The sequence below is a fragment of the Halichoerus grypus genome, chromosome 1 (genome assembly GCF_964656455.1).
Source record: "Halichoerus grypus chromosome 1, mHalGry1.hap1.1, whole genome shotgun sequence".
NCBI classification, from domain to species: domain Eukaryota; kingdom Metazoa; phylum Chordata; class Mammalia; order Carnivora; family Phocidae; genus Halichoerus; species Halichoerus grypus.
Genome location: NC_135712.1, coordinates 144,524,335 through 144,548,093, shown reverse-complemented (window position 1 = coordinate 144,548,093; position 23,759 = coordinate 144,524,335). Strand labels below are relative to the sequence as shown.

Sequence of the window (23,759 nt, the reverse complement as noted above, 5' to 3'; positions counted from 1 at the left end):
TCTAGACTGTCAGAGTTCAGGGAGGCTGAGAACCTAAGTTCTGGCTTCTACCTTGGGGAAGGACCACTGATGTGGGACTGTCCCAAACATAGAAAGACTATTTAGGAGATATGAGGAGACCACCAAGGGTGACAAATGTCTGCCACATATGGACATGTAACATGGCTACTCCAGCAAATACTCCACAGCCAAGTCACCACCCCACAAGCCTTCATCGGGGGTGAGGCCTGCTCATGCAATGAGGGCTGCAGACGTTGTTGAGTTTCTTGGCACATTTGTAAGGTGTTCTCTGACCTTGGCAAAACACGTGTAAATTTTCTTAAGATTTTCACTTAGTATTTTTCTTTTTTAAAAAGGTTTTATTTATTTATTTGACAGAGACAGCAAGAGAGGGAACACTAGCGGGGCGAGTGGGAGAGGGAGAAGCAGGCTTCCCGCTGAGCAGGGAGCCCGATGCAGGGAGCCCGATGAGGGGTTCAATCCCAGGTCCCTGGGATCATGACCTGAGCCCAAAGGCAGACGCTTAACAGCTGAGCCATCCAGGCATCCCTCACTTGGTATTTTTCTTAAATAACCCTTGTGATATGCTAAGATTCCTAATGAAGGCAGAACATGAGTAGGCAAACTGGATGAAGCTCAAAAGAATTATCTGAGCAAAAGAAGTCAGAACAAAAAGACAGACAGACGGACTCCATGATTCTGCTTATATAAAACTTTAGAAAATGCAAGTGGATGATGGTGACAGAAAGCAGATCAGTGACTGTCTAGGCTTGGGGTGTTGTAGGGAGAGATGAGGGAGGGATTAAAAAAGGGCACGAGGACATGTGGCTGATGGATACATTCTCTAACTTGATTGTGGTGCTGGTTTCATGGATATATATATATGTATATATAGCCAAGGTTTCATGGGTATATATATATATGTATGTATACATATATTTATGTATGTATGTATATGTATGTATGTATGTATACATATATATGTATATATATATATATATCTCAAAACTTATCAAATTGTGGGGTACTTGGGTGGCTTAGTTGGTTAAGTTTCTGCCTTCGGCTCGGGTCATGATCCAGGGTCCTGGGATCGAGCCCCACATCGTTGGACTCCGTGCTCAGTGGGGAGTCTGCTTCTCCTTCTTCCTCTGTGGTCCCCCCCATCGCCATCATGCTCTCTATCTCTATCTCATGCTCATGTGCTCTCTCTCTCTCAAATAAATAAATCAATAAAATCTTTAAAAAAAACATCAAATTGTACACTTTAAATATGTGCAGTTCATTTATGTCACTTATGCCTCAACAAAGCTGTTTAAAAAAACAAAAACAAAAACAAAATCATAAGACTGATCCCTATTTGCTGGTCATCTAAATTTCAGTTTCTGTAAAAGGGCGTAAATAATAACTACCTCATAATTTTGGGTAAGATTAAATGAGTAAAAATTAGGGGCGCCTGGCTGGCTCAATCAGTTAAGCATCTGCCTTTGGCTCAGGTGGTGATCTCGGGGTCCTGGGATGGAGCCTCCACAGTGGGCTCCCTGCTCAGTGGGGAGCCTGCTTCTCCCTCTCCCTCTGTCCCTCCCCCCACTGTGTGCTGTCTCTGTTTCAAATAAATAATCTTTAAAAAAAAATAAATGAGTAAAAATTAAAAGGATGAAGTGAGATGACATTCTCCCTTGATTCGACTGAAAGCCACGCAGTCATGCTCTGTCCCTCTCTCTCCTGTACTCACGTCCAATACCTGGCCGGCTCCCTGGGTGACTACCAGAGTGGCTGGGGGCAGAGTGGACAGGATCGGCCATGACCTGGTGACTAGATAGTTGCTGAAATGGGGAGGTGGGTACATGGGAAATTGGCATATTATTCTCTCTACTTGTGGATATATTTACATTTCCCATAACTACAATTAAAAAATAAGCAGTGGCTCCCCATTTCACTGAAGGGAAAAACTGGCCCACGTGGCCCTACATGATTCCCCCACCCTTACCCCTCTGCCCTTATCTCCTCCTACTCACCTCCTCATTCATTGTTCCAGCCCCACCGGCTTCCTCCCTGTTTTTGGAACCTGCCAGATGCGCTCCTGCCTCAGGGCCTTTGCTCGAGCTGTACCCCTGCCCCCGCCCTGGAATCCTCCTATCTCATGGCTTGAACCTGCTCAAAAAGAGTCCTCTCAGTGAGTCCAGGCTGACTGTTCCACTAAAATTATTACCACCACCACCTGTCCCTTTCCATGCCCCCTTCTCTGCTACTTGTCACTTAGCAGTTATTATCATCTGACATCTTGTACAACTACTTGTTGCTGACTCCCCCCACCACTTTGGCTGAAACTAAGTTCCATAAAGACAGGAATTCCTGCCTGATGTGTTCACTGTTGAATCCTCAGCACTGAACAGAGTGCACAGTGGGTTCTTGATGAATGAATGAGCTACATATAAATATGCTAGTGGAATGCCTGGGAGGGAGTGAGCACTATGGGATTCATCATAATCTAAAAATACGTCATTGAGTCATTTGATAAACATAAGTTAATTGTTCCGTATGTACTTTCTGTCCTGGTCTTTGGAAAATGAAGCTACCACTAATTTTTTTGTCGTTAGTTTGTGGGAAGCAGTATGGTAGGGAGGGATTCCCACAGTCTGTGGAGGTGAGCAGATCTGCTTGGAATCCTGGCTCGGCCACTTGCCAGCTATGTGACCTGCCCAAGCTGCGCAGCCCCTCAGAGCCTGATCTCCTCACTGACGGTGCCTGTTGGAAATGCCCTGCATTGGGGGCTAGGCTGGAAGCCCTGGGATGAGACTTTACCCCTTCCGCAAGAGGGACAGGACCACCTCCAGGACCTGCCCGGCTGCGTGCCCCTCTAAGACCTGCTGGTGGGGTGTGCAAACGATGGTTGAGGGCACTGCTCAGGGACAGGCAGTAACACCTCTGAGATCACAAAAGGGGAGGTAACTCAGCCTTGGCCCATCCTGAGGTCCCCTCTCCAAGCCCTCTGCCCCTCAGGCCTGAGGTTATAAACAAGTGACTCAGAGGAATGATGGGAGAATGCCCCATAATAGTTTACACTAGTGTCCTGGGGGCTAAATTTAACCCACAGCTGCAGCTTCTGGCACTTTGGGAACAAGTTAATCTTGGTGGCTGAGGCTGATTGTGTGTGTGTGTGTGTGTGTGTGTGTGTGTGTGTAGTGGGGGAAGGGTGGTAAGTCCAGAGAAGGCTTGGCATCAGGACTGGCTATGCTGGGCCTCTACCCCGACACCCCTTAGATGGTAGACAGGGTGCAAGGGCCCCAAGGCCAAGGTAGACTCAGGTCAAGCTTAGTATGGACCAAGAACAGTGAGCACAGACAGCTATCCTGGAATATTAAACTCTTAGAGTGTTACTTTTTGAACACTAGAATCCAGACTGTCACTCCCCTAGAATGTTAAAACCCTGGGAATTTAAATACCTAGAATAGTTGAAGCCTAGGCAATTACTTTTCTAGCACGTCTGACACCTTACAATGTTAAAACCCTGTGACAGTGTACTCCCAGGAACACTGAGCCTCAGTGCTTCTGAACCTCAGCAGAACTGTAACTGAGGCCCTTAGAATCTAACTCATCCAACTCCCCATTGTGTGGAAAGGGAAACTGAGGCTCAACAGAGCCACGTGACCTGTGCAGGCCCTTCAGAAAAGAAGTGACTGTGTTTACCTAAGGCACCTTTTTGCTTTCTTGCACAGTCTAAGGAGGGTCTCAGATCTGGAGTAGAAAGGGGTAAAGGTCTTCCCATTTTAAAGGTAGGGCAACAAGGTCCCCTATGAGTGAATGCCTTTCCAAGTTCACTGAACAGGAAACCCAAGCACACTGTATCCAAGGGTGGGTGGGGTGAGATATACTCCAGGGAGGAAGATGAAGCACCCGGACAGAAAGGCCCAGAAGGCATGAACGAAGGGAGATCCTGGAAGAGGGACACCAAAGCTTCTCGCTCCCTGGCCTGAGGGGCAGAGCTTGGGTCGTCACCGGCCCTCAGGGGCACCGCCTGACCAAGGAATGTAGTCGAGGCCTTGCTGTGCTCCATTTAGAAATGAGGCAGCGAGGCCCTCATAGGCCCAAATACCCCACCCCTGTCCCGTGAGCCCCTGGGGCTGAGTCAAGGCTGCTCTGGGAGGGGGCCTCTGCCCAGCTGTCCCCTCTGCGTCATGCGCAGGAAGCCAGGCAGCTCGCCTTACAGGGCCCTGTCCACCTCTATATATAGCCCCGTGAAGACAGCTGCGTAGACCGATTGTGACCCAGAAGGAAAGCAGGGGAATAGAAAGAGGAGGCCCCCGGCAGGGCACTGGCACCCCAAGCCGCCCACCATGACGCTGGGCCTGGAGCAGGCGGACGAGCAGCGTCTGTACCAGCAGACGCTCCTGCAGGACGGGCTCAAGGACATGCTGGACCACGGCAAGTTCCTCGACTGTGTGGTGCGGGTGGGCGAGCGCGAGTTCCCGTGCCACCGCCTGGTGCTGGCCGCCTGCAGCCCCTACTTCCGGGCGCGCTTCCTGGCCGAGCCTGAGCGCGCGGGCGAGCTGCGCCTGGAGGAGGTGTCCCCGGCCGTGGTGGCGCAGGTGCTGCACTACCTGTACACGTCGGAGATCGCGCTGGACGAGGCGAGCGTGCAGGACCTGTTCGCCGCAGCGCACCGCTTCCAGATCCCGTCCATCTTCACCATCTGCGTGTCCTTCCTACAGAAGCGCCTGTGTCTCGCCAACTGCCTGGCCGTCTTCCGCCTCGGCCTCCTGCTCGACTGCGCGCGCCTGGCCGTGGCCGCCCGCGACTTCATCTGCGCGCGCTTCTCGCTCGTGGCGCGCGACGCCGACTTCCTCGGGCTCTCGGCCGACGAGCTCATCGCCGTCATCTCCAGCGACGGCCTCAACGTGGAGAAGGAGGAGGCCGTGTTCGAGGCGGTGATGCGGTGGGCGGGCAGCGGCGACGCCAAGGCGCAGGAGGAGCGCCAGCGCGCGCTGCCCACCGTCTTCGAGAGCGTGCGCTGCCGCCTGCTGCCGCGGGCCTTCCTGGAGAGCCGCGTGGAGAAGCACCCGCTCGTGCGCGCCCAGCCCGAGCTGCTGCGCAAGGTGCAGATGGTGAAGGACGCGCACGAGGGCCGCCTCACCGTGCTGCGCAAGAAGAAGAAGGACAAGGGGAAGGAGGCAGCCGGGGCCAAGGCTGCCGACAAGGGCACGGGCGAAGCCAAGGCAGAGGACGACGACGAGGAGGCTGAACGCATCATCCCCGGGATCCTCAATGACACTCTGCGCTTTGGCATGTTCCTGCAGGACCTCATCTTCATGCTCAGTGAGGAGGGGGCCGTGGCCTATGACCCAGCGGCCAACGAGTGCTACTGTGCCTCGCTCTCCACCCAGATCCCTAAGAACCACGTCAGCCTTGTGACCAAGGAGAACCAGGTCTTTGTGGCTGGGGGCCTCTTCTACAACGAGGACAACAAGGAGGACCCCATGAGTGCTTACTTCTTGCAGGTGCCTGCCCAGCCCTGGGAAGGGCAGCCAGTGCCGGGTTCTGGGAACGGGGGCGGGGGTGGGGGTCAGCTTTGGGGCCCACGAGAGGCTTGTGTCTACTTGTTGGGGGGTGTTATTGGGTCTAGGATGAGATGTAGACCAGGGAGGTTGACTGACAGCCACTTGCCTGAAGTCTTGAAGGCAGTTATAGGCAGTTGACAATTAGCTGCATAACTCTGATGTCTCTTTCAGGGGGATGTGAGCCCCAGGGAGGTCTGATATGTTGGAGGCCCTGTCTCTGCACAGGGATTGAGGTCAGGCACAGTGAGAAGGAGGAGCAAGGTCAGTGTAGGGGTCAGTCTGGGGCAGGACCTTTGCGTGAGGCCCGGACTGGAGTATAGAACAGAGTGTCCCAAACAAAGGGAGCATCCTGCCTACTCTTCTCACTCTACAGATGAGAAAACCGAGGCCCAGAAAGGACCAGTAGAGTGGGGTGACCAGTCCAAGTTGTAGTGTCTCGTGGGATCTCAGAGGGCAGAGATGGTTCCCTGGTGACTGGCCATGTAGGTTTGAGTCCTGCCATCTGGGTGGAATTTGGACACTTGAAGGGGAAGTTAGGGTGTTTCTGCCTGAGGAATGGTGAGCAAGGGACAGAGACTGGAATGAGCCCAGCGAGTGGTGAGCTCAGTGAGGCCTGACCAGGTGTGGAGAAGGGTGAGGGGCAACTCGGTACCAGGGTTAAACCGGGGGCAGGGAGGGAGGGGGGCAGCTCCACCAGCCAAAGCATATCATGGGCCTTGCTTATTTTCTCCGGGGATATTATCCTTCCTGCTTGATAAGGTTGTTTGAAGGTTACAGATGGTTATAAAGTGTTCATCAGCACATTGCCCAGCCTTCAGAAAACTTTCCAGAAAGATGAGCCACAAATATCGTTGTAAGACTATGGAGATGGGACAGGGCCACAGACTTACACTGTAGATTTTAAGGGGTGAGGGGCAGAGCTGTATTTGGAGGTTTTCTGTGCAGTGGGCTGGGGTGGAAAACAGAGGGCAGGCGGCCTCAGTTCTGGAGTCCTTGTGGGGAAGGGACAGGTCTCTGCGTGGGGTGCCCCATGGTGGTGCTGTAATGTGGTCTCTGGGCGCGGACCTCCGGAGGGCCTCGGTTGTTCTCAGTCTGGTAGGAGGATAGGGTACTGTCTCCAGGGATGGCCTCCAGGCTGCGTTGGCCCGAGCTGGAGACCTGGCCTCCTCTGTGACCCGGGGTGGCCGGGGGAGTGCGGGCGTGGAGGCCGGTGGCTGACTGCACGCCCGGCCCGCAGTTTGACCACCTGGACTCCGAGTGGCTGGGGATGCCGCCGCTGCCCTCGCCGCGCTGCCTCTTCGGCCTGGGAGAGGCTCTCAACTCCATCTACGTGGTCGGCGGCCGAGAGCTCAAGGACGGCGAGCGCAGCCTAGACTCGGTCATGTGCTACGACCGGCAGTGAGCAGGGGCCGGGGGCGGGGTTGAGGGGTCCGGGGGGCGGGGCGGGGCCCGGGGGCGGGGTTGGGGGCGCGGCGGGGGCCGGAGCCAGAGCCCGGGGCTGCGGGCGGAGGCGGGCTTGGGTAGGGGCGGAGCGGCGGGCCGCGGGGTGGGAGCCGGGACCCGAGAGGTGCCGGTTATGCACCGGGTGCACCCCGAATATGTGCTGGCTGGGTGGTGAATGCAGAGACAGGGACCCAGCGCACTCCTGAACCGGGCGCTCGCCCTACTCCGGTCTCCTCCAGGTCGTTCAAATGGGGCGAATCGGATCCGCTGCCGTATGCCGTGTACGGCCACGCGTTGCTCTCCCACATGGACCTGGTCTACGTCCTTGGCGGCAAAGGCAGCGACAGGTGAGGCTCGGGCCTGGAGGGAGTGCAGGAGCAGGGCTGTAGGTTAGAGCGGGAGCACAGTCTCCCCAGGCTGTCGGGGATTGTCCGGAGCCACTGAACCGGAGGAGGGGCGCTGTGCTCAGGCTTCCTCCCTCTCGCTCACGGTCCCCCACCCCCAGAAAGTGCCTGAAGAAGATGTGTGTCTACGACCCTAAGAAGTTCGAGTGGACCGAGCTGGCCCCCATGCAGACTGCGCGCTCCCTCTTCGGCGCCACCATCCACGATGGCCGCATTTTTGTAGCCGCCGGCGTCACAGACACGGGGCTGACCAGTTCAGCTGAAGTGTACAGCATCGCGGACAACAAGTATGGCTGCTTCCCGCCCCTTCCAGTGGGCAGTCAGGGACCAAGGGCCCCCCTGTGACTGCCTGGCTGTGTGGCTTTGAACCTGTTGGGTCTCTCTGTGACGGCCCTGGCAGGAACCATGGTCCCTGCCCCTTGACATCAGCACAGGAATAGCCTCTCTGTCCTCATCAGCCATGAGGCGGGCTTCCCCCACAATTTGGGGCCAGGGTTAGGGCCAGCCTGGCCTGCAGGAGAGAGCTCCCAGGAGTGGGGCGGGAGATGCCAGGTTCCTCATTCAGAGTCATACCGGGCAGTGGCCTTGTGCTCCAGATACACTGGTGACCAAGACAGAAGCCGCCCTGCCCTGGGAGGCCAGGGGAAACCTGAGCCGGCAGCCGCCTTGGACTTAGCCAGCAAAAGGGATGGCGGCAGAAGGATTCCCCAGGCCAAGGAAAGTTGGTGACAAGGCAGTTAGGAGAAAAAAAGGCAGGCCTGTTGGAGGAAAGGTTGGAGGAAGGAAGGTGGGGATGGGGGCACCGGGGTTGGAGAGGTGGCAAGCAGGGCCAAGGGACTCAATCCTAGGGCGGTGAAATGCCTGTGATGGGTTTTAGGCTCACATCTGTGTTTTATTAGGTAACAGCTGATGTAGAGAACAGATTAGAGATCTTCCGGGAGGCAGGCGTGCAGCCATAGAGCAGGAGGTGGCAGCCTGCAGATGGGGGCACGGTGGAGATGGGGCCGAGGGGGCACACAGGAGAAGGATGTAGGCCAGGGCTTCCCACACTGTGATATGCACACGAATCTCCCGGGGAGTCGTGTTAAAATGCAGATTCTCATTCTTGGGCCTGGGGAAGGGCCTGAGTGTGTATTTCTAACACCCCTCACGCCGCCCAGATGATGCTGATGCTGCTGGTCCATGGGCCCCACTTAGAGTAGCAAGAGTTTAGGAGATAGAAGAAATAAGATTTAGAGATTGATTGGATGTTGGGGATAAGAGAGAGATGTGGATGCTTTTGAGAGAGGGTGGGAGGTCATTTACTGGAGAACGACTGAGGTTACATTGGAAATGTGAGGGTCCAGTTGGGACACGTGGATTTGTGGGATCTGGGAGTGTCCAGGAGGAGCCCGCCAGGGCAGAGAGAATGCTGAGCTGGAGAGATTTGGGGCCAACAGTCAACGGAGGGAATGAGCTCCCTCAGGAGAGAGAGTGTAAGAGGGAGAAGCTGAGGCCCAAGCCCTGAGGGATTGTGGAGGCAGATGCATTATCCAGGAAGGAATCTGAGGACATGAGAGGCTGGGCAGGTGGGAGGCGAGAACGTCACATCAGTAGAGATGTGTGTTGTGCCTGGATTTTATGCTCTGTGGTGGCTGGGGACTAGAGAGCTGTTTTGGAGGGTAGGGATGAAGGCCCAACCTCATGGCCAGAGGAAGGGAGTGAAGACACCCTGAGAATAATTGGGCAGTGAAGAGGGGAAGAAGATTGGGGCAGGGGCGCCAGGGGAGGGCAGCTCCCCTGGGAGAATTAGTTCAGGAGCAAAGGAGGGCCACTGGGAAGATCCATGGTGGATTGTACGGGGCAGGTTGGATGTAATGACCAGGGGACCGTGGAGGGAAACGGGAGGGGCAGGAGAATGGGGAAGGCTGGAGGGCGGTGCTGGGAGGGTCAGGACACAGAAGGTTGTGCTGGGAGCGTGGGTGCTTGGGATTCGGGTTTCCAAGGGGTGTAGCTGAAGCTGTGGGCCTGGGGCCGCTGGGTGATGCACCTCTTCACGCCCCCTCCTCCCCACCAGGTGGGCACCCTTTGAGGCCTTCCCACAGGAACGCAGCTCGCTCAGCCTGGTCAGCCTGGCGGGCACCCTGTACGCCATCGGTGGCTTTGCCACGCTGGAGACCGAGTCTGGAGAGTTGGTCCCCACAGAGCTCAACGACATCTGGAGGTGAGCCCGGGGCCCAGGGAGGTGACCAAAGCCCCCGAGCAAGGCTGATGCCCCCCAGCGGCGCCTGGCGAGTTCATCTGGGGCTGGGGTGATCCCTCTTCCGGTCCCATGCGGCAGGGACGGCAGACACGCCCTGCTCAGCCCAGTCTTTCCGGTTTGGCTGGCAAGGGCCCGGTTTGTTCACAGGGCACCACGCCCCGCTGTGGAGCATCAAGCGGCCCCAAGTTTAGGGCCCAGACCCAAGGAAACAGGCCCCAGGGAGTAGAGGGGGCCCTGAAGAGGCAGCCAGGCCTTTCCTCCCTGCTCCGTCCTGGGTACTCTTGCTGGAGGGGAGAGCTGGGGCCAGAATTGAGAAGAAGCTGGACCCCAACTTCTGAGAGCCATTGCTTTCCATGCTGGCCCTTCCTGGGGGTGGAGGGAAGAGGTTTCGGTGCCTGGGGCACCTGCTAAACCTTCAGTTATTCTCACTGCTCCATGGGGGCGGGTGGGTCTTGGGGGGACTTCTGCAGTGCTGAATTCAGAATTCTCCAGAGGAGGGGCTGTGGAGATGCAGGCCTTCCTGGAAGCGTGGGGCATTCCTTGAGAGGTGACCCTTCCTGGAATGTGGGGTGGCTGTTCTTTGGGGGTGGGCCTTTTGGGGGGGCCCTTTCCCAGGACATGAGAATTCTCCAGGACCAGACATTTCTGGAGATGGGCCTGGGGCTTCGGGGACACTCCCCAGGGGTAGGCCTAGCATCGTCAGCCACCCCTCTCGGCTGGGGCCCACTCTGCACTCGGCTGACCCAGCTCTGTGTCCCTGTCCTCACTCCTCCCTCCCACCCCCAGATATAATGAGGACGAGAAGAAGTGGGAGGGCGTCCTGAGGGAGATAGCCTACGCAGCCGGCGCCACCTTCCTACCCGTGCGGCTCAACGTGCTGCGCCTGACCAAGATGTGACCAGCCCCGAGGGCCTGAACTAAGCACCCCTCCCACCCTGCGGCCACACAGGCCTGGACTTTTGAGGGCTCTGGAGAGGAGGCTGGGAGAAGCCCGAGCCCACCTGGGTCCCGTTGTGCCACCTGGGGGTGCTCTTCAGCAGGGGAGGGAAATCGCTGCCCAGTCCGAGCCTTGCCAGCAGGGACCAGGGACTCAGGGCTCTCCGGTACCCCCATATCCCCGGTCTTCTTGTTCCATGAGCCAGAACCACGGGGAGGTTGCCTTCTGGGCCAGTCCCAGCCCGCCTGTGTGCGGTGGATGTCCCCACAGGACTCCATCTCCTCGCCTGTCAGATGGGGAGTGTCCCTTTCAAGCACACTCTGCAGCCTGGATAGGTCACCTTCCTTAAGAGGAATAAAGTGACTTCTGAGCAAGTAGCTCAGGGTCTGGAATCAGGTCCTCCAAGAGTCAATGGCCAGGTGGTTGAAGATTCCAGGCTTCGGTGTTCAGCTGCTGGGTTGCCCAGGTCAGTGGCCTCCGCACTCCACGTGGGTATCTCCTCCACATTCTGTGTGCGCTGAGAGCCTGACCCCCCGCTCCCTGGGGCTCAGAACCCCCACCTCCTCAAAGAGCATGGACAAAGGGCCAGGGAACAGCCAAACTGTGGTAGAAAAGTCTTTTATTCTAGCGGTCAGGCCCCATCCGGCCTGGCCTGGGCCTGGGCCTGGGCCTGGGAATAGCTGAGCAGAGCCTGTCCCTCTCCCCTCTGCCTCCTCCCACCTACTCCGGCTTCTCTTTGTCCTGCTTCTGCTCCTCCTCTAGGGCCAGGGTTCGCTCTCGCTCCTTCACCAGCTGGACACCACAGTAGGTGACAAACAGGACGGCCAGAGTGGTCTGGGGGAACCCTGTGTGGGGAAGCAGGACCCCAGCCTCAGGGACTCTTTTCTTCTCATGCCCCTCCCCACTTGATTGGCCCACGCTGCTAGGTCCCCGGGGTGTTGGGGTGGGGTGGGGGCATTTCAGGAGGCCCCAGTCCTCAGGTTGCTACGTGGCGTGTTCTGCAGCCACACCTCCCGTCCCTCACCTGTGAGTAGCAGGCGCCTGGCAACCAGCTCTGTGAACTCAAGACTGTTCAGGCTTACAAGGTTGTACATGATGATGGCCCAGAAGTTCATGGCCCCAAAGAGGGCCCGGACCCTGCGAGACATCTGCTCCGACAGAGAGGCCTGCCCAGTCCAGGAAAACATTGGCAGTGGGGCAAGAGGTCAAGGGGAAAGAGGACACAGTTGGTCAGAGGTCCTGCCCACAGGGCTCCCCCAGGTCCTGGGGATGTGCTCGGGTCTCTGAGAGTCCCCAGGGCAGCCCTCCCTTGTTGTTAAAGATGGGAATACTGAGGACCAGAGAGAGGGGAGGGCCTGACCATCACAGCCTGGCCCAGGTGTCCACACTCCACAAAAGGGGGTGCTAGATACCCAGAGGGGGAGCCACTGCCCTGACAGCCAGGAAGTTGTGGTGAGAAAGTTCCGGACTGGGGGCTAGGTGTGGCTGGAAGACTCCAGAGAGCAGCAGTGCATCCCCTCCAGCGACCCAGCCAACCCCTGCCCCAGGCCTTCCCTACTCACCTCAATTTGTGCTAGGGGCCCCCACTCTGCCAGCTTCTGCACCCAGAGTTCAAAGTTGAGGCCAAAGCAGTTAAGGAATGACCACAGGTAAACAATATCACAAGGTCCAAGCCACAGAGTAGTGATGGCAAAAGTGGCCACGGTGGCCCCCAGCTCTGGAATCACCTCGGAATGCTCCCCACCAATGTGGTCATACACATACCTGCAAGAAAGGCAGGAGAAAGGACCAGCGGGGGTGTGGGAGAGGGCAGGTAGGAGATGGGCAAAGGATATGCCACAGGGGCAACCCTCCTCAACACCATCATCCCGGGCACGTCCAACATCCCTGACCTCAGATGGCTGCTCCTCTTCTACCCAACGTCAGAATGTGGAAGGCTCAGCTTTGAACTTCCGTGTCTCCTCATCCGTTCCCCAAGCGATCTCATCCAGACCCAAGACTTTGAACACTGTTTCTAGGCTGATGAGCCCCAAATCTGTGTCTCTAGCCTGCTCTCTTGACTCACACATCCAACTGTCACTAGACATCTCACTTGAATGACAGAGTCCCCCATCCCTGTCCAAACCCGCTGCATCCTCATCTCAGACAATGACACTTCCATCCATTCAGTTGCATCGAGAAGACGTGGTGCCATCTTGGACTATCAGTTCCCCTCTCCACATCCAAGCCAGCAAATTCTATGGGCTCCACGCAGTCCTGACTGCTGCTTGCCACCCCCACTACACCACCCTTGCCCAGCGGGTCATCTCCTCTCATAGATTATTGCAAGAGCCTCTTAAGTCACTTCCCTGCCTCTGCCTTGGACCCCTACCAACCGTTCTCCACATAGCAGCCAGAATCAGAGCACATGACTTCCACAGTCAAACCCTCCCCCAAAGGCTCCCCATTACAATTAGAATAAACCACCTCCCTACTAAGGCTAGAAGATCCCATGATGTCTGGTTTCCGCCTCCCTCCCTGACCTCTTCACCCACCATTTCCTGCTCATTCTTGCCTTACTGGCCTTCCTGTCCCTCAGACACAGGCAGCTGGTTCCTGCCTCAAACCTATGCCCTTGTTCCTTCTCCCTTGAATTCTCTTCCCTAGATTTCCTTATCACTCAAGTCTCAATTCAAATATTAGAGGCCTGCCCAGACCACAACTGTAGAAGCTTCTACCCTGTGGCCAGCTTCTATCCCGTTACACTTGTTTTTTGTTTTTTTTTTTTATAATGCTTACCACTCTCTAAAATTATTTATGTGTCTGTTTACCTGTTTATAGTCTGTTTCTCCCCACTAGACTGTAAGCTCCATGAGTTCAGGGTCTTTGCCATGTTCACTGCTGCATCCCCAGTGCCTAGAACAGTGCCTGGCACATAGTAGGTACTCAATAAATATTTGTTAAATAAATTCAGTAGAAGACCCATTGAGTAACTGGCCTCTTCATGCCTTGACCTCTTCATTTCCAGTGGTTGCTTCTCCACACCATCTCAGCCACCCACTCCCATGGTCATACTCCAACTTTGTCACCACTTGAAATTTCATTCCTTCCTAGTTATCATTCTCCACGCAGCCCCTCCCGACATGCCCCCCCAGCTCCAGTTCTTCAATCTCATTGACCCCTCCCCCTCCCCCTCTTCCTCACCTTGCAACCCTATTTTTACCACCCTCTTTAACTGGCTTAAATTCAATGATCATCATTATAAATAACCTAAAACCCCACATCCTTCACTTCTTCCTTCTCACCAATCTGGGAGAGCCCAATCTCCCATGGTCTCCTCACCTGCACCCAAGAGGCTAAGCTCTGATAAGGAAAATCTCACACCTTTACATGCTAGAGTCCATAAATCCACTACCTCCAACCCCACCTGGGCTCTCAATGCCAAGGTTTCTCTAGTCAGCTTCTTCTTCTGCCATGCTCTCCAGTGGCTACTCCACCCTTATCTCTCCCCCAACTGTGAGCGGGTGTGGTGGGTGAGCTAGGCAAGAGGAAACGGGGCCCGAAGATGCTGCCTCCCTCTGTGCCCAGCCCGGCATCTCTCAGCTGGTGACCTTGCCTCCTACTTCATGGAGAAAACTGAAGGCTTCCGGTGGATCCCTTACTTCTCGACACTAACCCGCCACCCTGCATCCATGCTGGCTTCTGTTCCTCCTTCCTGTCCTGAAGCCAAGCCTCTGCCTAGCACTGGTTCCATCACCTCCTTCCTCCTTGGGGACCTCACTCTATCAATCACCCCTCTATCCCGCCTCCCAACTTAGACTTCCTCTTAGCAACCGAGCATGTCCCACTATTTGCTGTCTTAACACACCTCACTTCTCCCTTCAGCAACTCCTCTGTCTCCCCTCAGTAGCTAGCTTCCCAGCAGCATCTGACCCAGCTGCCCCCACCGTGCCTGGATGCTCTTCCTTGTTTCCAGACTGTCATGTGGTCTTGACTGTTCTACTCCTCTGACCACACCTTTCAGTCCCTTCTGCCACTCTCTCTTCTTCCCCAATGGGAGTCCTTCCTGCTCCAATGTCAGCCACACCTTCTCTCCTCTTCTTTACTCTCTCTCCTTGGGACTTAGGCACTCCCAAGGACTAAAGACCACCCTCCCACACTCATAAGGCTCGGAGCTGCATCGGTCCTCCAGACTTCTCTGAACTCCAGACCCTCAGACCTAACCACCTCCCTGAACCTCCACAAGAATGTCTCCCAGATTCCAACCATTTCTCACACAGAACCCCTCTCTGGATGCTGCCCCTCCATCTTCCCAGGCATAGGAATCTGGGAGTCATTTCCCTCTCCTTCTTGATCCCCTCAGTCCATGGCCAAGTCCTGTCCAAGCTCCCTGCTGTGTGTCTTGACTCCAACCATTTCTCTCACCTCCAGCGCCCCCACCCATGTCCAAACCTCTGTCTTTCACCTAGACCTCTGCGATGACCTCCTCCTTGCTTCCTCTGGCCCAGGGCTGATCTTTTAAAACGTGGACCCATCTCTGCACTGCCTTGCTCAGACACCTGGCGGGATGACTGTGACCATTACCCCACCCCACCCCAACTCACTTGCAAAGCCAGTCGTTGATGCCACGGTCAAAGTGCCTGAGGGAGGAGGGCAGATGGGTGTGAATCAGCCAGGAGCAGTGCTCCGGGGGAATGGGGGAAAGAGGCTACGGGAAGGTGGGGATCCCAGTGGCTTGTCCCCGGACCTCGCACTCACGTTTCGGCGAAGACATAGAGCGCGGTGATGCACTTAGGAGGCTGGGGAGGGTCCAAGTGGTCAAGGCGCGCCACTGTGTTGACCACGCCGAAGAGGACGGCCGCCTTCACCCAGTCGTACACCAGGTTTGAGTAGGCTAGGCCAGCTGGGGATAGGGTGTCGTCACTGACTGGGGTGCGTAGCGCGGGTCTCCGCTCCCCGGATCCCCCAAATCGTGGTAGGGAGGCACGGAGCCAGGCCCTCCCCTACGGCCTCCCCCGCAGGTCGTAGGGGAGGTCCTGGCAGCCGGCCCGCCCCTACGGAGACCCCACCCCCCACTTCCTGGGGGAGGAGCCGGCCCGGCCGGCCCCAGGGAGACCCCACCCAGGCTGTGGTAATCAACCCGAGGCCCTTGTGAGGCGGCTCTGCCCGTCTGGCCTCATAGAACAAAGCTAACTCCAAGTCCAAGGCATTTCAAAGAGTAAATCCCGGCTCCCCCACCCTTGGATAGGTGCTGTGCCCTCGCAGGGTGTCAGCTCCCCAGCAGTGACGCCATGGGGGCGCAGAGGGTCTGTCTTTCTGTCTTTCCCAGTCCCTGTTCTGGCCCAGTCGCGCACCCACCGAGGGCGCTCTCCGGGAGGCGGTTGGCAAACTTGAGGTCACTGGGGATGGTGAGGATGTAGAAGAAGTGGAAGAAGATGTCCACGGCCATGATGGCCACGACGCTGAGGCCGCCCTGGGCCCGGATGCGCCACAGCTCACCCTCGCGCCTCACCGGCTCCACCTGGCTCATCTGGGGGATGCGAAGTGTCTGAGTGGGGAGGCAAGGCCTGCCGGAGGCATCCTGTCTGAATGGGGGGGGGGTCACCAACTGTCTGGGGATCTGAAGGTGAGGGGAGACGCACCTTCATCCTGGCAGCTGTACCTGAGAGTGGAGTCACTTCTCCAGCCTGTGATCCCCATCTGAGCAGGGAATGTGGCCCCATGCTGGGGTCTGAGGAGGCAGGGTATTATGGCTTCATCCTGGGGTCCTGCCTGAGGGTGAGGACACAGCCTGCCCTGGGAGTCCTAGCTGAGATGGGAGCCCCTGTCTGAAGAGGGAGACCCAGCCCTGTTCTGGAAGCCCACAGGGTGTCCGCTCACCTGGGCGTGGAAGCGATCAAAGGTCATGATGGGCCCGAAGAAGAAGAAAGGCAGGTAGAAGTTGTACTTGAGCAGGTCAGCTAGGGAGTAGCGGCGGTCAGGGTGGGCACAGCTCTCCAGCGCAAAGCTGGTACAACGCAGCACGGTGAAACCACTGCCCCCGTGAAACAGCACCTCTTGAAGATCAAAAGTGCCTGTTACAAACCCGCTCTGGATGGGAGAGAACAGGCCGCCAGCTCACCAGGTGCCCCATCTTTGGGAAGCCCACCCAGCTTCCCATAGGGGCCCAGCGTTGTCCTGGCCCCTTCCTCTCTTGCAGAGCCAATCAACACTGGCCACTGAAGGCTAATTCATGTTGAGTGCTTGGATAGAGCAGGGAACAAGCTGGACACGTCCCCGCTGCGGTGGAGGGGACCACTTTGTGGGTAGGTATGTGCCACAGTCAAAGGTTTGGAGACAGGTGGGAAAGTGAAGGAAATGCTTGGGGGAGACTCCAAAAACAAGGGCTTAAATGGGGTGAGCAGTTTGGGGTCCTATTCTTGCACCCTCCACCCTTGCCCTTCCCCAGTGCACACCTGCCAGGAGATGAGGGGATCCAGCTTGAAGGAGGCAAGGCTGGCCAGGCCGAGGCCAAGACAGAGCCAGGGCTGGCCCAAAAGTGAGGCCACATAGAGGCTGACACAGTGGCCAAGCAGCAGCCCCAGGTACCAAGGGCCCATCGTGCCCAGCACAGCCAGGGCCCCATACACAGCATACATCCAGGAGCGGAGCTGTGGACAGGGAGAAGGAATGGCTTATCTATCCATACAAGTGGAGGTGGGACCCCAACCCTTGTTGCTCAAGGGGAGCCGGCAGGGGAGGCTGGGGTGGCTCAGGTCCAGCTCACCTGGGGGGCAACCATCGTGCAGAGTTTAGCAAACAGCACATGTCCAGAGAGGGCGAAAACGATGATGTTTCGGAAGGAGGTGAACCACATCACCCACTCGAAGTCAGCCACGTCCTGGGGCAGGCCCGGGCAGGTTAAGGAGGGGCAGGAGGCAGGATGGGCTGGCGCTTCGGCTGAGCAGAGTCCCAGCACCTACCTTCCCAGCCCCCATATTCTTAGGTATTAGAGGACAGCCATGGCTGGAGGCCCTCACCTTCCCCTCTGGGGGAAGTACCAGCCAGGTAGGTAGAGAGAAACGAGAGGTACCATGTGTGCTGCCCTGCGCCCCCAGAACTCCCCCTCTGTTCAGCATATTGCCTGACATTCCACCATTAATGGCATTGTTCCTGGGAAGGATGGTGCTGGAGGCCCCTGCTGAAGCATGTCTCAATTTAGTTCCTAAATGAGCAGTGTCTGGGGGCAGACTTGATGTGGCCCCAGGAGGACACAGTGGGGAAATGGATGGGCCGGTGGGGAAATGGAAGGCTCTGAACCTCAAGCCAGAGACCCTCCTCACTGTGAGCCCTCTGTTACATGGGAACATCTGGAACGGGGGAGAGTCGGAAAGGGTCCGGGATGGGAGACACATGCCAGGGATCGGGGACCTCAGTCAGGGACCCTGGGGTGTGCGGGACCTACCATCTTCCGGCCAATGTACTCCCAGCCAGGTCTCACAGATTCCCGGAAAGCCTTCCTGTGGGCCCCATCTGAGAACAGAGTGTGGCCTCAGTGGGGGCTGCGGGGACTTCACACCCACACCTGCCCCTACAGCAAGGTTGACCCCCACCCTAGAGGGATGGGAATGGGTCTAGGTCTCTCTCTCTCTGCCTCTGCTTCTCTCTGGGTCTCATTGTGTGTCTCGGGCCAGGTCCTGACTGTACCCCCGAGTGTCTCTTTCTCTCTCTCTCTCTCTCTCTGTGGCTCTGTGTGCAGGTCTCCGTCAGTGCCTCTGCATCTGTCTCTCCCTGTGACTACACCTAGCTCAGCCCAAACCCCGGGGCTTAGGGAATATCCTAGGTCTGGAGCCTTGAAGTTTATGGCCTTGCTGGGTAGAACCCTGAGGCCCGCAGGGGAAGAAGGGTCCCACCCCCTGCTCCAGAGCCCGGCCGTTACCTTGTGAAGCTTCAAGGAGACCCCGACCAGCATAGGCCAGAGCCCCACTCAGCACCAGGGAGTATAAGCCCAGCTCCGCCGCGGGCAATGCTGTCTTGATGCTCATAGCCTGGATGGCGCTGGGGGAGACAGATCGGGTGAGGGCACTGCTGCCCCCCAGCCCTGTCTAGCCCCAGCTGATGGTCCCCCACAGAAGTGATAGGGATCCCGTTCTGAAGAGAGATTGCCCCTCCTGCCCTCCAGGGATCTCATGCTATTATCCTATCCTATCCCTGTCCCCCACCCCTCCCCTCCCAGATGCCGTAACATCCGGTGCCCATTCCTAGCAGCTGTTCTTGCTCCCCCTCTTCCTTTTGAAGGCTTTTGAAAGCCTAATCTTCACTCTCAGCCTGCCTGCCTCACCTTCATTTACTCCTTCATACCTTTCAGGTGGACCGGTCCCCACCCTTTGCTCGAACTGCTCCTGCCAAAGCCTCAGATAACCTTCATGTGGAGGGATTCCATCTATGTCACCTCAATCATGTTTCTGGCCCCCAGGGTCCCCACCCCCCTCAGTAAGCCTCCTTCAGCTCCTGACAGTGCCCCCCCAATACCCCCTTCTCGGATTCCCACACCCCTCCAGAGCTGCCTTTACTTCCCTGAGATCTCCTGGCCTCCCAGGTCCTGTCCCCAGCATTAAGCTTCCTTACCTCTCATTCAGCCTCCAGCCTCTCATTGATTCCCATTGCCCCAACCAGCCCCTGAGCCCCAGCCTGCCACTTCCCTGGCCCCTGCCTTGTGTCCGTGGCCACACCGCCCACTCTCTCAGTGCTTGTGTATTCAGGCCCTAGATGCTGGCTAGAGGCAGAGCTATTTGAAGAGGTGCCCTGGGGTAGTGGGTGTGGGGCCAGGCAGGGCCAGACAGCCCCAGGGATGGTGCTGGCCTCTGTCCAAGGTGCTGACCGGGATCAGGCTCAGGGTTAGCCTAGCCACGCCCTTCTTCCAGGGCCTAGTTCATCCCCAGGAGTCCTGCTGGGCCACCCCCTCCTATGCTCCAGCCTGGCCTTGGGCTTTCCCAAGGGTGCCACGGTTAACAGACCCAGGGCCAAATTAAAGGGAGGAACATGTCTAGGCACTTTCTTGGGCTGGGCTGGGCCAAGAGGTGGCTGGCTTGGCCCTGTCTCCCACCCCTGATCCTCCCCCAAATCTCCTTTACCAGCAATGCAACCAGCTCTCCCGGGCCCCCACAGTCAGCATTCTCCCCACTACATAGACAGAGGGGTCATGGCCCAGAGAGGGGCAGGGATCTCTCAAGGTCACACAGTGAGCCTGGGACAGGATTGTGTGTTCCCGGTGAGCCCTCTGGAATCTCAGTTAAGAGCATTGCTGCCCCTGCCCATACCAGGGGGCTTCCCAGACTGACCTCTGCACTGTTGGCCTGAGGGCTGAGGCGCCTCCTCATCGGCCAGGTTGGGGGAGGGAGGCCTGGAGGATCGGGTTAATGGAGCAGGAGTTTGAAACCGGAGCACGGTGAAGAGCCCACAAAATAGCTTTGTCAGCTGCCTCCCACTTGCCACTTTCCAATTTTAGCTCCCCATGGCCGGTGCTGGGTGTCCCCAGTGAGGCCTCCGTGAGCAGGTCCGGGGCTGGCCCCTGGCCTGGGACCTCTTCCGATAGACCCCCGGACCTGGGCCCCCATTGGATACAGCGGTGCCCCCTGCCCCCTGGTCCTGCCTGCGTCAGGTACACCTAAGGTAAAGACTGCTTTAGGGCCTGAAGTCTGGGATGAGGGGCTTGAGGTGGGCTCCGTAGGTCTCAAGGACCCCAGAGTGACTGAATCCCCTGCTGGCACTGACCTTGAGGAGGCTGTGAGGGACCCTGGCACACTGCCCACCTCGGGGCTCCGGGGTCCTGCGTCCAACCGTGCGTCCGTCCGACCAGCTAGGCTCTGGAGCCACAGTGGGGTGTGTCCAGCCCTGGGGTCCCCACCCCCTCAAGGCTATGAGCGGTGAGTGGTGACAGCAGGAGGAGGGTGGAGGAGGGCAGGGAGGAGGTGGCCTTCCTGGAGCGGAGCGGAGCTGAGCAGAGTGGAGCGGAGCCGAGCGCTGCAGAGCTGCTGGCCACAGGGAGCCGCAGGGAGGATCGTGGGGGAGGGGGGGCAGGGGTGGGGGAAGGGGTGGCCAGTGGTATAGGCTCCAACAGGGACCACCTGGGCCTCACTTCAGCTTGCCTCTCCTGGTCTGTAGAGCCTGTGCCTCCCTCTCACTGCTGGCTAGGACTCCCCTCTTCCAGGAAGCCTTCCAGGCAGCCCTCACTGACCTCTTGTGAGCCCTGCCCCCACTGCATGCACACACATGCACACTTCATGCTCAGCTCCATACTCTAGCCCGCACCTTTACATGTGAACTCCCAAGGGCTGTCCCAGGGCAGATCCATCTAGCCCCCTGCCCGGGTTCATTTCATTATGCCAAGAGGCCTATAGCTGGCCAGGCATTGGTGCCTGGGGGAGGACTGGCTTGACTAGTAGGATTGGAACTGGCCTGAGACATGTGGCATAGGGGGTCCCATACCCCAGCCCTGTCCCATAGGCAGTTGCCCAGGTGGAGGGGTGCTAGCAGGGTCACTGGGCAAGACTTAACTAGGTTCCTGAAGGGGCTGGCATCTCTTGAGTGTCCCTAACCAACCGGGAGCCCTCTGGGGGCAGGGGACATGGCCCTCACTCGTGCAAGGGGCAGCCAAGGCCTCAGCCCAGCCTTCCCAGTGGGGAAGGGTATGCTAAAGAACCTGCCAAGAGGACAGGAACATCTGACAGTCTCCCTTTAGGAGGAGGACCTCAGCGTCTAGGGGAGCTGGCATCTCTGTCGGGGCCAGTTCATGCATATGCAGTGAGCAGGATCCGGAGTCTGGGGGGGTTGAAGGAGCTGTGTGACTGTAACAAGTCATAGGACAGGTCCTGGAGCTCCTGCTGATCCCTTGACTCCAGCCACGGGCTCAGCGGAGGATGGGGAAGGAAGGGGCTGTGCCCTGTGTCCCTCCCCCATCCTCTAGCAGGGGAACATCCAGAGCCTGACCAAGGTCTGAGAAGGGGAGGGAGAGTCTCCTACCCTCCCACAATGCCCTTAGGCAATGAGCTGCCTCCCAAGCAGACACATTGGCCCAGAGCAAGAAGCAAGGAGACCCCAGCATACATACCACACAGAACGACACGGAGACCTTCATCACTGGTGCCCGGCCCCGAGAAGTGTACACGAAGATCACTGCACAGTATAGGGGCTGGGTGAGGGCTGCCGTTGGGATCGTGGGCACCAGAGTTGGCCAGCGTCAGGGATGGATGCCTGAGCCAGACTGCAGGGGTTAGGGAGGGCTTCCTGGACAGGGGTGGGGGTGGGGTACACCTGAGCAGAGTCCTAAGTTAGAGTCAATGGTTGTTAGAAGGGTAGTAAGCTAATCACAGTAGCCGGGCACAGTTCTAAGGCTTTACATGGACTCTTTAATGTCACCACAACCCCTAGGGAAGGTGTTACCATTTTCCCCAGTTGATAGAAAAGGATACTGACGCACAGGAGGTGACCCCGTAAGCTTCTGGAGCTGATCACCCTGCAGGGGCAAGAACCCCACACATCCAATCCACCCTGGGTACGGGCTGAGACCAGCCTGGGCCGGCCACTGAGTTGGTGCCCCCATGAGGCTCAAAGAGAATGGCTCAGAGAAGCAGATGGGGGGTGGATCCGCTTGTCGGAGCCTCAGATCCTCATTTGCAAATGGGCCTGCTCTGACCTTATTGGGCTTTTGGGGGGATTCCATGACTCACTCCATGAAGGGCGTGGCTCACTGAATTGCCCATAAAGAGAGCCACAGATGCCTCGCTCCAGAAGCCCAGAGAGGCAAGGCTCACATAGCAGGAGCTGTGCACCGGGTGACCCCACGCAGCGGGGTCTGCAGGGAGCCCGGCATTTGGGGATGGCAGGCTCGATAGAGGGCTAGGGAGGCCTCTTGGACCTGGCGCTGGACAGTCCAAAGCCAGCTCCACCCTGTATGAGGGTGGTGGCAAGGGAGGGTGCCTGGCATGACCAGCCCACAAAACAAGAGCAGGAAGCTGATGGAGCTTAGATCAGCACAAGGGCTTGGGGTCAGCTTCCCGAAGGCCTCCAGGGCTACTGGGAGAGATGCTATGGGCAGGGGGTCAATTCTCTCAAGTCTCAGCATCCTTTCTCATTTCTTGGTGTGTTGTTGCTCAAAGTAAAAACACACAGTAGCCCATGTGTCTGTAACTGTGTTTTGTGTCAGTTGTCTGTAGGGTGTGTGTTTTGCGTTGTATGTTGTTTATGGCATGTGCTTGTGTATGTGCATGCCGCATGCACTGTGTGTGTGCACGTGTGTGTATATATGTGATGTGTGTACTGTGTTCGTGGGTATATGCAAGGCTCAGGGACGGTAGGCGGTGCCTGTGGAGAGGGGCTGGGGTGGCCGTGGGCTCACTGGCGGTGGAGAGGGAGAGGCGAGGCCACTGCACATGGGGGCTCAGAGGAGGACCCCCGCTGCAGGCCATCCTGCCCTGAGCTCCTGAAAGCAGGGAGGGGCCCCGTGGCAACGGAACGTATTTGGGGCTCCAATCAGCCTGAACCAGGCTGTGACCTTGTCCAGCTCAGCGGTGGTGCCCGAGAGGCCTTCGTGGGGATGGTGTCCAAGCCACACCCACAGCTCTGTCAGGTCTCACCTGTCAGTGCGGGAACCTGAGCACCCAGGCCTGTGGCACCTGCCGGGGGTGCAGCCAGGGAGAGCCCTCACGTGAGGCCTCTCCCCGGCCCAGCCTTTTAACTTGTCCTTGCCCCTCCGCTCTCCAAGCACCTCTCTCCTCCTCCTACCACTTTGGCTCTGGGCAGGGACCTCAGTGTTCTCATCTGTGAAAGGCAAGTCCAGCCCAGCGGCCGCCCACCTGCCTGAGGGCTGGGGAGTTCCTCCTCAGGGTCCCAGGGACAGGTGGTGCTGCCCGGGAGGGGCCACGGGCACTAAGCTAGACAGACCAGGCTGCCACCCTCCCCGCCTGGTCCACTTGCATTAGATCCTCAGGGCCCCAGTCGTTGGCCCCTTTGACAACCCCTTCCTTCCTTAAAAAGTTCTGCTCCCCGGCTCCACCGGCCACCCCCCACCCCTCAGGGAAATAGGAACAGCTCCCTCCCATCCAGATCTGGGCGATGAACCTGGAAGCCTCAGCACAGAAGCTGAGAGGCTCGGAGGGGCTGCATTCTGTCTCTGTACCCCATACCCTCCTGCTCCATCATGGCCCTACTGCCCAGGCCTC

General features: G+C 57.6%; 2 protein-coding genes across 7 annotated transcripts; one reads left to right on the top strand and one right to left on the bottom strand.

The window, feature by feature from the left end:
- Positions 1 to 4,251: 4,251 nt before the first annotated feature.
- Positions 4,252 to 13,543, top strand: KLHL40 (kelch like family member 40). 2 transcript variants are annotated; one of them, XM_036080261.2, is made up of 6 exons: positions 4,262 to 5,495; positions 6,793 to 6,953; positions 7,238 to 7,345; positions 7,504 to 7,689; positions 9,459 to 9,605; positions 10,431 to 13,543. In XM_036080261.2, the coding sequence occupies exons 1-6, from the start codon at positions 4,335 to 4,337 to the stop codon at positions 10,540 to 10,542; spliced, it is 1,875 nt and encodes a 624-aa protein (XP_035936154.1). In that variant the 5' UTR covers positions 4,262 to 4,334; the 3' UTR covers positions 10,543 to 13,543. The 2 variants fall into 2 exon arrangements, with proteins under 2 accessions (XP_035936155.1, XP_035936154.1); XM_036080262.2 differs by lacking the exon at positions 7,504 to 7,689 and having other exon boundaries at positions 4,252 to 5,495.
- Positions 11,184 to 23,593, bottom strand: HHATL (hedgehog acyltransferase like). Of its 5 annotated transcripts, none has more exons than XM_036080265.2 (12): positions 21,650 to 23,593; positions 18,479 to 18,597; positions 18,005 to 18,072; positions 17,327 to 17,440; positions 17,016 to 17,210; positions 16,441 to 16,650; positions 15,919 to 16,090; positions 15,319 to 15,463; positions 15,165 to 15,200; positions 12,144 to 12,345; positions 11,606 to 11,747; positions 11,184 to 11,426 (listed from the first exon to the last, which is right to left on the bottom strand). In XM_036080265.2, exons 2-12 carry the CDS (start codon positions 18,582 to 18,584, stop codon positions 11,302 to 11,304), a joined length of 1,515 nt encoding a protein of 504 aa, XP_035936158.1. In that variant the 5' UTR covers positions 18,585 to 18,597; positions 21,650 to 23,593; the 3' UTR covers positions 11,184 to 11,301. The 5 variants fall into 5 exon arrangements, with proteins under 5 accessions (XP_035936158.1, XP_035936160.1, XP_077929042.1 ...); XM_036080267.2 differs by lacking the exon at positions 21,650 to 23,593 and adding an exon at positions 20,314 to 20,606; XM_078072916.1 differs by lacking the exon at positions 21,650 to 23,593 and adding an exon at positions 19,881 to 20,118.
- Positions 23,594 to 23,759: the final 166 nt, after the last annotated feature.